This window comes from Gymnodraco acuticeps, unplaced genomic scaffold, assembly GCF_902827175.1.
Source record: "Gymnodraco acuticeps unplaced genomic scaffold, fGymAcu1.1, whole genome shotgun sequence".
NCBI classification, from domain to species: domain Eukaryota; kingdom Metazoa; phylum Chordata; class Actinopteri; order Perciformes; family Bathydraconidae; genus Gymnodraco; species Gymnodraco acuticeps.
In genome coordinates this window covers 128,518-140,798 of record NW_022989768.1, presented here as the reverse complement: position 1 = coordinate 140,798, position 12,281 = coordinate 128,518, and the positions used below count along the sequence as shown (strand labels likewise).

General features: G+C 40.3%; 2 protein-coding genes across 3 annotated transcripts; both read right to left on the bottom strand.

The window, feature by feature from the left end:
• Nucleotides 1-554: 554 nt before the first annotated feature.
• On the bottom strand, nt 555-3,788 carry pou4f1 (POU class 4 homeobox 1). Its single transcript, XM_034218612.1, has 2 exons — nt 3,302-3,788; nt 555-2,890 (listed from the first exon to the last, which is right to left on the bottom strand). Exons 1-2 carry the CDS (start codon nt 3,422-3,424, stop codon nt 1,898-1,900), a joined length of 1,116 nt encoding a protein of 371 aa, XP_034074503.1. The 5' UTR covers nt 3,425-3,788; the 3' UTR covers nt 555-1,897.
• An 876-nt stretch (nt 3,789-4,664) lies between these two features.
• On the bottom strand, nt 4,665-9,437 carry obi1 (ORC ubiquitin ligase 1). 2 transcript variants are annotated; one of them, XM_034218174.1, is made up of 6 exons: nt 9,262-9,437; nt 8,818-9,009; nt 7,575-7,666; nt 7,136-7,357; nt 6,777-6,865; nt 4,665-6,436 (listed from the first exon to the last, which is right to left on the bottom strand). In XM_034218174.1, the coding sequence occupies exons 2-6, from the start codon at nt 8,822-8,824 to the stop codon at nt 5,098-5,100; spliced, it is 1,749 nt and encodes a 582-aa protein (XP_034074065.1). In that variant the 5' UTR covers nt 8,825-9,009; nt 9,262-9,437; the 3' UTR covers nt 4,665-5,097. The 2 variants fall into 2 exon arrangements, with proteins under 2 accessions (XP_034074065.1, XP_034074056.1); XM_034218165.1 differs by having other exon boundaries at nt 8,874-9,009.
• Between the last annotated feature and the right edge of the window lie 2,844 nt (nt 9,438-12,281).

The following is a 12,281-nucleotide window of genomic DNA, read 5'->3' as shown; positions in this document are numbered from 1 at the left end:
GCTAAATTATTCTGACTGCTGTTAAACTTCATTAAATGTTGATAGTCCCGTTTCGTCACAGCAAAAGGCGGTAACTTTATCCTGGTTAAGAATTCCAGACAAACAAATCCATGCTTCATTTAAAAGCCTATTCTGCTGTAGTTGAGGCTAAAGCGCAAACATTCAAAGAGATGGGCAACTACAAATTATAACTTGAAAATGCAATGATCTCTTGTTATAATTATGAGATCAATAACTTTGTTCTGTTGTAACTTTTAAACTAACATTCATTATATTTGACATTTGTATTATTATTATTATTCAGTTCGTGTTGTTATTAAAACATTACATATTATTTTCTTTGTTTAAATGAATTTGGCACAAAAATGTATTGTACAAATCCTTTCAGTTAAAAAATGTGACTGACCTGCAGTAATACTTCGTTTGACATTCCTACATTTGAAATGGTTTGCCTGCAAAAATAAGCAAATTCAGTTACCCGAAATAAATCCAACAATGTCCAAGCATTTCGATTTGTGAACGCTTTATCTAGAATTTAAAAAAAATGCAGGAGAAAAGGGTAAACATGTAAAATCAAAACAAAACTAGAATCTAAAATAAAATAAACGTCTCAATTCGTATCGGTGGCCATAATAACAGGTTTAACCATCCATCAAAGTCCACATGACAAAACCGTAATAATTCTGTTCAGTGTGGGCCCAATCACAACCAGAAAGGCATCGTATTATTTCTTCAATTTATTAGAAGATTGCTGGAACACACCTCCCTGTTGAATTTGGCTTACAGGATGAACAGTACCAATGAAAGTAAGAGAACAACAGAGGAGAGTGGAGAAGTTGTGAGACAGTTGGACTTTCTCCATGATGCACATGTCGCCGCAGTTTTGTAAACATACTTGTGCACAAAGTAAAATAATACTTACACAACGTTTCCTTAACAATTAACACGACAAACAACGTGGTGATCTTAATGTGAAAACAGGCATTTTACAGTGACGTACTCCATCCACAAAAGAGGGTTTAATCAGCAGACAGCTCTACTGTATGTGATTCTGTTTCCAATGCATAGTGTTTGCACTGAAAACTGAAACACATGGAGAGAAAAAGTTAAATTTTGTATATCTCCTTGATAAAGCAGACAGGCTCTCGTGCTCTCTGGATTCTTTTAAAACTCCTCATTGTGATGCCAGTGGTGTCAATAAACCCTATAATGTATTTCCACAGGAGCTGTAAGTGACAACGTGATGTCTGTATGTACAAAACCATTTCCGATCTATAAACCTAAAGGTTCTTTTGTGCAAATTCAAAATAAATATATCTCTGGATATGACAGCCTATAGAGGCTAAATTAATGCCCATGAATTAAGATTGCATGCAGGCCTAAACATTTGTTTCGTTCGCCATAGAAAGTTTGCAACTAAATTTGAGTTTATAGCAGCCTCCAAATGAGAATAAATGAACACATGAATAAATGAACAGATTCATGAATTATTCTATAACAACAACGACAAAAATCAAACCAAAACACAGTTCAACAATCAATGAGGTAATTCGTAAATGGCTATACTTCAAATAATAGGCCTATACGGAGAAAATAACTCGCTATAGTATCAAGCAAATTACCTCTTTCCACATGTTTTAAAAGGCAATGTTGACGTCGCTAAACCTTCTCCTCGAAACAACTGAGAGAAACTTGTGTAATCTGTTATTTGCATACTTCACATTCACCAATAACGTGAAAATAAAAAAGATATATGAAGCCTCGTAAAATGGGTATCTAAAGCCCATTGTGCACCAACGTGTAAAATCGCTGGACACAAAAGACTGAAAATGGTGTCTTTAGTGTCCCTTGGTCCCCAAATTCAGTCAAACAACTTTTTTTTCTTTTTCTTTGCCCATCAGTGAGAAGCGGAAAATTTCAACCTCTTCTGCTTCTGTCTTTGGTTACAAAACCACACTCGCACCACATTTTTTTTCAGGTCCAACTTTTCTGCTATAGCTGCTATTTTCTCGGACGACGGTCGAGGCTGTACGGCGAAGTAAGCCTCCAAAGACCTCTTTTCCGGGGCCGCTATCGAGGTCCTCTTGCGTTTCTTTTCCCCTCCGCTGAAAATGTCAGGTTTGTTCATTTTCTCCCTTTGGGCCCCCTCGGCCTCCTCGAGCCAGGCCTGGAGGATAGGTTTGAGAGCAATCATGTTGTTGTGGGACAGAGTTAACGACTCAAATCGACAAATTGTACTTTGGCTCAGTGATCCCACGCCGGGGATTTTGAGATTAGCCAGAGCGCCTCCCACGTCCGCCTGGGTCACCCCCAGTTTGATCCTGCGCTGCTTGAAACGCTCCGCGAAAGCCTCCAGCTCCCTTGGGTCTGTGTCCGAGTCATTAATGCAGGGCAGTCCGGTGTTAGTGAGTCCTGGGCCGCCTTGACCCCCTCCGTGACAGCCCGGTAAGAGCCCGTGGTGGGTGAGAGGCGAGTTCATGCTCATAGCCTGGTGGGAGAGGTGGCTCAAGCCGTGCATGTGAGAGTGCGGATGGGCAGAGGAGGTGGAGATGAGTCCTCCGCCACCACCTCCGCCGCCGCCGCCTCCTCCACCGCCACCTCCGCCGGAACCGTCGTGCGCCCCGGACATCAGGGAGAGGGACGGCGAGGAGATGTGGTCCATGATGTCCTGCTCCAAGTTCGGATGGTGGTGGTGATGATGGTGGTGGTGATGATGGGCCAGTGGCACCGTGGAATTAGAAGGGCATGGCACCGTTGCCATCGTGTGGTAGGTGGCGTCGGGCTTGAACGGGTGCGTCTTGCCCTGGGACACGGCGATATCCACGGCCGCCAAAGCCTCTGCCCGGGCCAGCAGGGTCTCATCCAGGCTCGCGAAGATGTTATTCTGCAGCTGCAAAGGAGGAAATTAGGATCAAAAGTAGAATAAAGGGGTTTTAAATTGGTAGGGTAAAATAAAAAGACATGGAGAAAAAAAAGGGAACACGTCAGATAAAAGAAAAACATTTCAAAATGGATCTGTCAGTCGGGACTTTTAGCGACACATAACACAACCGGAGTATTCCCTTTGAAGCGGCAAGTCATACACATTAATACAAAAACAGTAAATCCGACTTTGCGTGAGCATGCTTTCAAAAAGAAGACCCTTCGAGTGATAGCCGCGGAGAACATGAAAAAAACATTAAGTGCGCGTCTTGGCAGAATGTGCCTTGGAGCGCCTCTTGTTATTACGCACAGACAGCAATCAGCGTTGCATGCACTTTAGTCAAGGACAAAAGTCGAAATTATTTGGGATATTATTTACCTGTGGAGTGTGTAGACAGGCTCTCCTTATAGCATCCGAGCTGGAATGCAAAGTGGTGTACTTGTGCTCGGGTAAAGAGGGATGCATGGCGAAGTGCGGCTGTTTGCTGTTCATGGACATCATCTTGGCGAGCTTCTCCAATTAAAGTGCACGGGAAGAAGGGGGAAAAGCTGCTACAAGAGCAGGAAAATAGTCATAGATACACAGTGGTCCTTTGCCTATCCAGTAATGATGCAGTGTAGTTCGCTGTGTAGTGCGCCGAGTGCAGCCTTGAGCCCGGAGATCACAGAGATGCCTGCAGTCTCTCAGACGCACTTATCTGTCTACTGTTTCCCACTGCTGGGATGAGAGAGGCTCTTACACCTGAGCGCCTCAGATCTCGTCAAGCCCGTGCTCGGCTGCTCTCGCGAGACATAAACTGGCAGAGCAGTGAACAGGCTGACAGATAAAAACTGCTCACAGGGCAGGCTGTAACATCTGGAGACTAGACGCGTGCGTTTTTAAAGGGCTCACTCCAATCCATCCAGACACCTTTTTCTTTACTTAGAGGACGGGATCCATTGGCATAACGCTCTGGATTTAAATTGCCATTGGTCTTTATCTCTCTGGGTTGGACTTTTTTTATAAACATGCAATAAAGTCTACATCAGTGCATATCGTGGAATAAATATTGTTACTTTGTAGTCATTTTATTTTCAGTTTTTTCACACCAATTCCTGATGTGTATATGTGTATGAGACACACTTTGTCAGCAGGCTGTTCTCGGCCCACTGTCATCTTAACCCTTGGTAGTAATGAGACCACCGTCTTATCATTAAAGCCCATAATCGCCAGATGAGCACTAAACAAATTGATTTAATACACCAGCGTAACCTTGTACACAGTCTTTACCTTAATTAATTAATCCCAATGAATTAACACTTCATTTATTCAAACCACAACGGTTACCCAATTAAAATGTCATGCATCGATTAGAGGTATGTGAAATATACATATCGTTAAATTTGCATAATAAATAAGTCGCTTTCTGCTAGAATGGAATGACTGTGCGTGTGAGGTCTCTAATGTGTGTCGTTATAGTCTACAACACACTTTAATCGGCATGAACAGGCTATTCGTTTTTCACTTGTATTAGCAGATTCATAATTGTTACCATTCAATGCAATGCATATCATCAAAAAAACTAACACCAAAGATACAATTATGAAAAAGTCCACTAAATATGAATCCCAAATGCCATCAGATATCACAATAATAAAACTTACCTCAAAATACAAGCCAATATACCCATGTAAATCATCAAGACTGAGTTGACCTGAATCATGTGATCAAGGCACGGCAGGAAAAAAAAATGCATACAATGTTTCTCCTTTCATTACTTATTTATTTCCTCACACACTCTTCTTACATTGCAATATTTATTTCAAAATATCAGTTTTTCATAATAGTCACGTTCATCAGTCTTCAGTATTGCATGTAAAACATAATTACCATGTTTACTAAATAGCTTAAACTGACAAACACCGGTAGGCTGAAAGTGTTTGTCAGATTAACACACAGACAGATTCTCAGACTGTACAGATTGACCTGTCACTGAGACCTAAAAAGTAGACTACAAGATAAACTATCTGACAAATCTGAATTATTTTGTTCTAAATCCTACAAATAGCAACAGACAAAATGACCAAATCTTACACCAGAGGATCATATTCAGGAATTTATTCTGCAGCACCACAGTGGAGTTATTTCTTCCAGCTGTGTGTGGATGTGAAGCCAAACACTCACAGGTTCTGGTTTTACATGAGCTTAGAAAGTTTTGTGGGACTGCTTGAGTTAAAGGGACTGTGAGACTTCCTCTTGGTTGGCTGGCTGATAAGCAGTGCGTGTCTGTTTGTTGTGTTCACAGGCTTACTCATCGAGGAGGAGGAGGTGGGGTTAAGATGGTCATGGTCTTGGCTTGCAGAACTGAGAAAGCCAGAGGGACCGGCCTTACTGTCTTCCAGCGAATCAAACAGCAAATCAAAGGACAGCTCGTCAGTCTGGGAGGACCCTCCGTGCCCCGTACTGTCAGGGACATTGGCATCGCTCTCCCTACAGGAATCCAGTGCAGCAAAGCTCTCCTCTGCGATGCCTTTTAGATCCTCTTTGTCATTCAAGGTCCCTCCCATGTTATGTGGTGGGGAGCTCTTCTGGTCACACTGTGCCGCAGGTTTTCCACCATGGCTTGAGGAGACATCAGAGCAGGGTTGTGGTTCTGGGACGAGGGTGTTGTCCAAGTCTCCGGGAGTGGAGGGAGCCAATGAGAGCTGTGATCCTCGGCTGCTGGAGCTCTCTCCATCCAACATCATGCAGTCCAACTCTGAGATTTTGTCCAGGTAAGCTGCATCCATGGAGGAGTCACTGAACGTCTCAAGACCCTTGGGCTCGTCCGTCACCAGAGTACTGGAAGTGGCTCCTAAAGCTGAGCTCTCTAAACTTGGAGATGACCCGTCTTCAGGTTTAGATCCCTGCCAGGCGCCCCAGAAGACAGACTTGGAGGGTTCGACGTCAGTACTTGTGGGTAATTTATCGAGGCTGCTGAATTGGTTCTCCATGGTGCTGCCACTCTTGCCAGGACTTGGCAGTTCTTCAAAATCCAGCCTCCTCAGATGAGACGCAGGTTTGAATGCCACTTTCTTTTCACGGACACCAGGGCTTCTCAGAGTCAGGGAGCGGAAGGCCGAGGACGGGGTGGCGGGCAAAAGTTCAGAGGAGGTGCTTTTCGAGTCCACGTCGTTTTTCTGGTCTCTTGTCAGACTCTTTTTAAGCTCTTTGTAATCGGCAGATGGCATGAACATTGAAGTGTGATTTCTAACAAATGTTCCACCTTCTGCCAATGGATTGCTGCAGATGGACTCTCTCTCATTGTCACTCAAGCTCCTCATCATCATGTTGATTTTGTGTTGCTGTGTTGTCAGCGGGTCCGCCTCAGCCGTACTGTTCCCTTCAAGACGTCTCTCCTCAGATATTTGGATCCGAGACTCCAGGTTTTTGATGTACCGGTCGCCGTGCTCCAGAGCCATCGTCAGGTGGTCCACATCCCGATCATTCTGCTGGATTGTAGCTTCCAGTGCTGCTACTGTACTACGACCAAACCTGGGGACAGGTTACTTTGTGTCGTTAAATTGTTCAAACATTATGATGACAGAAAAGCCAAAAAACATTTAGCTGTGCTTCACAGAGCAATTGAAACTTAGCAACATAGTTCATTTGTAAAGAAAGGAAAACCAAAATGTAAATAAAAATGGTCTGTCTTTTGGAACGTCATTGTGGAAAGTGCTCTGAGACTTCTTTTTATTTGATAGAGGGACACAATCAAAATCCTACATGTATTACCGATTTAGCCTGGAGAAACTGAACTTAAATTGATTCAATTAACCATTATAATGAAAAGTCAAAAGCATGCATGTATCATGAAAACCAAAAAGATGCTTACTTCTGAGGAGATCTGCTCACGACCTCTGCTTTCAATCTCATGTTCTCTTGTACAAGGTCGACGTTTTGAAACCGCAACGCCCTATTTGCCTGAGGATAGTAAAGTAACACATTTGCACTAAGTTAAAAAGGATTCCACAACAAACAATGATTTGTACTTAATACAGTAGCATCAAGTAGGCTCATATTTTTCCGTTTTTATATTAAAATATGTTAATGTCTATAATATTAATAATGTGTCTATATTTCGTGCATATAACATGATGTAGAAGAAAGGCAGCCACATGTTGGCGTGTTCATCTATCAGGATTAATATATATGGGTATCAATAGAACATATCGATTATTATAGTTCACATACCTCCTTTAGCTTATCCATGTCCAGCTTTACTTCATCACAAACATTGGTGGCAGCTTGCAGCTTGTTGGTCCATTCTTCCAGGACATAGGGCTCAACTTTTTTGTCATCCATTTGCACCGTTTTAATGCTGCAGGGATCCAAAGCGCTCTTCAGTTGTGACTCCAGACTTTGATTTTTTGTCTTCAACTCCTTGTTTTCTATGTAGAGCCCTTCCATTTCCTCCTGATAGAAAATAGAATTGTGTGACAAAAACAGTTCAAAAATAATCACTGTGGTTCTTTTGTTGTAACTTGAAACAATATTTGATAGAAACTGCTAATTTGTATCAAATGATTAGTAAATGAGCAAATACGCATCAGTGGATGCGGTGGTGATAAACCCCTTGATACATCTGTTAAAGGGCATTGATGTGAAAATACACAGCATTATAACCACATACCTCATACTCCCGCAAAAGCAGTTCTCCTCTGGTTTTTCTCAGACATTTTCTCATGGAAGGATTGTCATTGTGTTCACTCTCATTAGTGCCTCCTATGACAGAATCACGAGTACAGACAAAAAGCATATTAAAGACGTGTTACCAATTCTGTCAGCTTTGATGAAAGTGCAATATGTATCAGTTGTATTGGTATAGAGCTGCCTCCATTACTGTTGCCTTCCCTTAACTCACATTATTTTTGCGAAGTATGATTGTTGGCCGTCTAACCCTGAGTTTGATGACAATATGAATATCAACTGAGCTTCTGTTCAGCTCAGACATTGGCCAGGACAGGGTTAGCCTACCTTAGCACAAAAACTAGAAGCAGATAAAAACAGCTAAAAATGTGCGATTCAGTAGCTCCATTTTGAATCGTGTTGGTCAGCAAGTTACGAATGTATCCAAGAGTCACTTGTGTTTTAAAAAACAATTACAATAAAAGCAATGCATGCAAGAACATGCAAGTCAACTTAATGTAGCTAAGCAACAAATAAATATAGTAGTCAGTACCAAGACGAGTGAAATTCCACATTGTCTGTCACATTTTCAAACTGTTGCTATTGACTTGGTACCCCTATATCCGTTCTTTTTAATTGGGCTATATAAATAAACTGATTGATTTAATCAATCAATCAATCAATGTTTATTTATATAGCCCAAAATCACAAATGTTACATTTGTCTCAGTGGACTTCACAGTTTGTACAGAATATCAATACGACAATATAACACCCTCTGTCCTTAGACCCTCACTTCTTAAAAAGGAACCCACAGTTTAAAGGGGAAAATGGGAGAAACCTCAGGGAGAGCAACAGAGGAGGGATCCCTCTCCCAGGACGTGAAATAGATGCCATGTGTAAATTGAAAAGATAAAACATTTACAAATTTGGAAATGCATGTTGACATATTTCCAAACAACAATTTGGAAAATGGTATGTGGTTCATAGACTAAATTAATCTGAAGATTGCTACACTGCAGTGATACTGTCCACAGTTTTCCAATGACATTATGTTGCTAAACCACTGTCAAATGGGTAAATAACAAGTTAATTTCACTAATAATCCAATAACAGAGTATGTGTTGAAGTATTGACTGGGCTATTGATAACTCAAACATTAACAACGACCTGAACTTCAATGCACCTTTAACAACATGTATTGTGATGTCACGGTGACTCAGCTGTGAAATGCTACAGGCACATTACCTCTCATATCCTGCTTGTAGTCCTAGCTTTTGTCCTGTTTGTATGGAGCTACTCACCGATGATTTCTCTGCATGGGTTCTCAGCTGTGATGGCGACTCTGCAGCTGGGACACTGGCTAGCTTTCTTTAACCACATTTCCATGCAGGAGGAACAGAACACGTGGTGGTTGGCACAAATGACCGGCTGCTTGACCTGAAACACGAGCAGAATACGAGCCAAGTTTGGCAATAAGGGTACATGGTACAACGCTAGGAAACAGTTCGAGCTAATCCTGTAAACATTGGCTTTTGTTAGCTGCACGAAGGTCTAGCGTTAGTTACGTTAAACATCTGACTTAACGTAACCACGATACGGTTACTAAGGCTGAAGTGAATTCCGTGTAAACACAACATCTTTGTTTACGGCTAACGGACGTAAACCGTCTGAAAGCGGGACGGTACTTACCTTTCCGAGGCATATTTGGCAGGAAATCGGCAGAGTCAGAGAAAGGATCGATGTCTGAAAGTTAACAGCCATGATTTCAAAAAGAATACCCCTGCACACACAACAAACTCCCCCCGGGAAAATACAAGTATCCGCCGGTCCCACCAGTACTCGCTTCATAGCGCGCGAGGCGTAGAACTACGGAAAGCCAAAAGGGCTAAAAGGCGGCAAATTTCGCAAACGTTTAAACCTATAGCTAATAGTTAGCATAAATAATGCTAATGATACAATACACCTGTGTTTGCCAAGTCAAACTGCTTAGCTCATCGGGAAAACGTTCGAAGAAGCAGTAAGATATCCTACCAACACGTGTGCAGTCAAAATACGGTCATGCTCCATAATGCTAGCCTTTAAGCTGTTATGGCTAATGTTTGAGCATAAAAAAAGCCTGTTTTAACCATAGGTTTTAACATTAACAGAAGGCAACAGCATTTGGAACCGTGTGTGCATGTAAGTCCAATTTGTATTTTAGTTGTGTTTTGGTACCCCTCTATTTCTTACCTGTCTTTATCTTTAAAATATTAGTTGGTAACTTTGTTTTGCTGATTAGCAATAGATAATTAATCTGCTTTCCCAAGGTATTTTAATTGTTGTGTAAGATAACTCGATGCAATGTTTACAGGAAATATTCTTCTAAAAAGGAATCCAAATCACACATTTTACACAAATCTCTTGCACTTACTGGGTTCATTTACTAATTGGGTTAAATGTACAGTTGATTAGTTGTTCTGTACTTCCACTATGCATTGAACATAATATGTGTCACTGTCGAGGATCATGGAGAAAAGGAGTTCTTCTCCCACAAAAGGTTGGCTAATTAACTGACTCCCATTAACTGCTACTTGGCCTTTATGTAGTAATTGAAAGTAAGTCTAGTCTTAATTTAAAAGTGATGGTTGAAGAAAAAATCTGTTGGTTATTATAAAGGTTGTGCACATACAGCTATGGATAAAAGTAAGAGACCACTCCAAATGTTTCTTAAATCTCAATCTCTACATGTATGGCATCCATTACATTCCAGTGTTTGGTGAATTCCAACAAAGAGAAATGTTGTCAGTATAGAATTTTTTTTTTATTTTACCCAAACACATACTATAAATAGTAAAACCAGAGAAACTGATAATTTTGCAGTGGTCTCTTAATTCTTTTCAGAGTTGTATTTTTGGTCTCAGAAGTAGTGAAAACAATAAGAAAACTGTGAACTAACTTTAGTTTCAAATAGGTAATATCGACAATAATATACTCCAGAACATATACAAGATGCATCCATTTGATGTAAACTTAACTAATCCTAAGCATAGCAAAGATGCACAATACAAAATATAAAGCAGATGTTATGTTACTAAAAAAGGTATGAGCAAAAGGTGTACATCGTATTTCATGGAGCCAAAGCAAAAGTCGCTTTTTAAAGCGTGATGGAAAAGACAGCTGTGTTTCCCATAAAGGTGTAGACAGCAACGAGTCATTCAGAGCGACACTTAGATTGGAGTGGGATTTGCATTTCATGGATTTAACTGGAAAGTAAATATTAAAAGTGAAACTGGGAAGACTTTCCAAAGGTTGAATGTGGTTTAAAATAAATGGAAATTATACTTGCAGATATTGGCTACTGCTGTGTACAGATGCCTTGTATTTGGGATAGAATTAGCTTGTAAAGAAAAAGAATGTTTTTCAAGTAAACTCATTCGTACTATTTACACAGTAAAGTTCTGGCAAAACTTTAAGCACACAGACTTAGAAAACCAGGTTGCTATAGGTCATAATGCTCCCAATAAAACCTACCAGTGTTATTTAACTTTCTGATATTTATTGATTTTATTATTATTTTTGTATTATTGATAAAGCATAGCCAATCCTTAGGACCATACTTTATATTTTATTGCAATATCAAATAAAAAAACATCTACATCACAACATGGAAAAACTGCTAAATGTAAATTCCTCTCTGTTAAGCAAATGCATCCATTTGAAACCTGCCCATAATGAAGATTGCACTGTAATATTTAGCAAGCTTTCAACTCAGGTAAACGATCTAATTTATAAATAATGATACAGAGTGAGCTAATATTAGCATAATTTCTACTACAAATATTTCAAATTACATCTCCACCACAGTTTAGCCCTTGTGAGCCATTACTCATATCTAAAGCAACATGTCCTGTGCTTCACTGCATCTCCGACCAGGACATCTTCTCAGGATCTAATACGATTACAATTGACTGGCTTGTAAAAAAGCGTGTACACTGATGCCAATTTAAAACATGGCCGGCACTTGTTTTGTTGTTTTCAACATAATATTATATGCATTATCGGGCAGCACTCATTCATTCTTCAGTGCAACTTCTGTTTTATGAGAATTACAGAATTACATGATTAAAATTGTTTAGATAAGTAAGTTGAGCATTAGGTATTAATTTGCCAAACACTATTTGTTGTAACTTCGCTGTATAATGAGAGTTTATTATACAGACCTTTGAAACAGCAGGTATACATACATCGAAATATCAATATATTTTTAGTAACCGATTTTGATTGAACTAAAAAAACAACAACTGTGTGGATGTGTTTGCAGCACAAGCTCTTATTCGAGCCCATATTTGTCTCAATATCACAAATGACTTCAAAGTGCTCCTGACATGCAAGATGTTGTTGTAGTGTGCCATAGTAAACCTGCAAATTGTATCCAAGTGGTTTGTGAATGTGTCATGGGAAACTCTAGAATAACCAATAACAGACTGAAATAAAAGAAAAACCCATTTTCGACATGTCCCATTGTCTCGCTAAGATTGCATTGCTTTGCAACAGGCCGGCCATTAATTGGTGACAGTCAATTAATCACAGCTGCTACAGACGGCTGCATCTATTGATCTTGTTCGAGCACTTATTTTTCCTTCCTAAATGACACCGATTGCCAGATTTGACCAGTATGTGTAATGGACAGTGAAGAACCAATGACCCGAGTGTCAGTCTAACCAGTGGTC

Bases quoted from the DNA above. Each gene is read 5' to 3' on its own strand.
- pou4f1 (XM_034218612.1), bottom strand. From the start codon at position 3,424: ATGATGTCCATGAACAGCAAACAGCCGCACTTCGCCATGCATCCCTCT. The intron at 2,891-3,301 runs GTAAATAATATC...CCTCCTTTGCAG, and splicing joins CCTGTCTACACACTCCACAG to CTGCAGAATAACATCTTCGC.
- obi1 (XM_034218165.1), bottom strand. From the start codon at position 9,420: ATGAAGCGAGTACTGGTGGGACCGGCGGATACTTGTATTTTCCCGGGG. The intron at 7,667-8,873 runs GTGAGTAGCTCC...ATTCTGTCATAG, and splicing joins CCCATGCAGAGAAATCATCG to GAGGCACTAATGAGAGTGAA. The intron at 6,866-7,135 runs GTATGTGAACTA...TACTATCCTCAG, and splicing joins ACATGGATAAGCTAAAGGAG to GCAAATAGGGCGTTGCGGTT.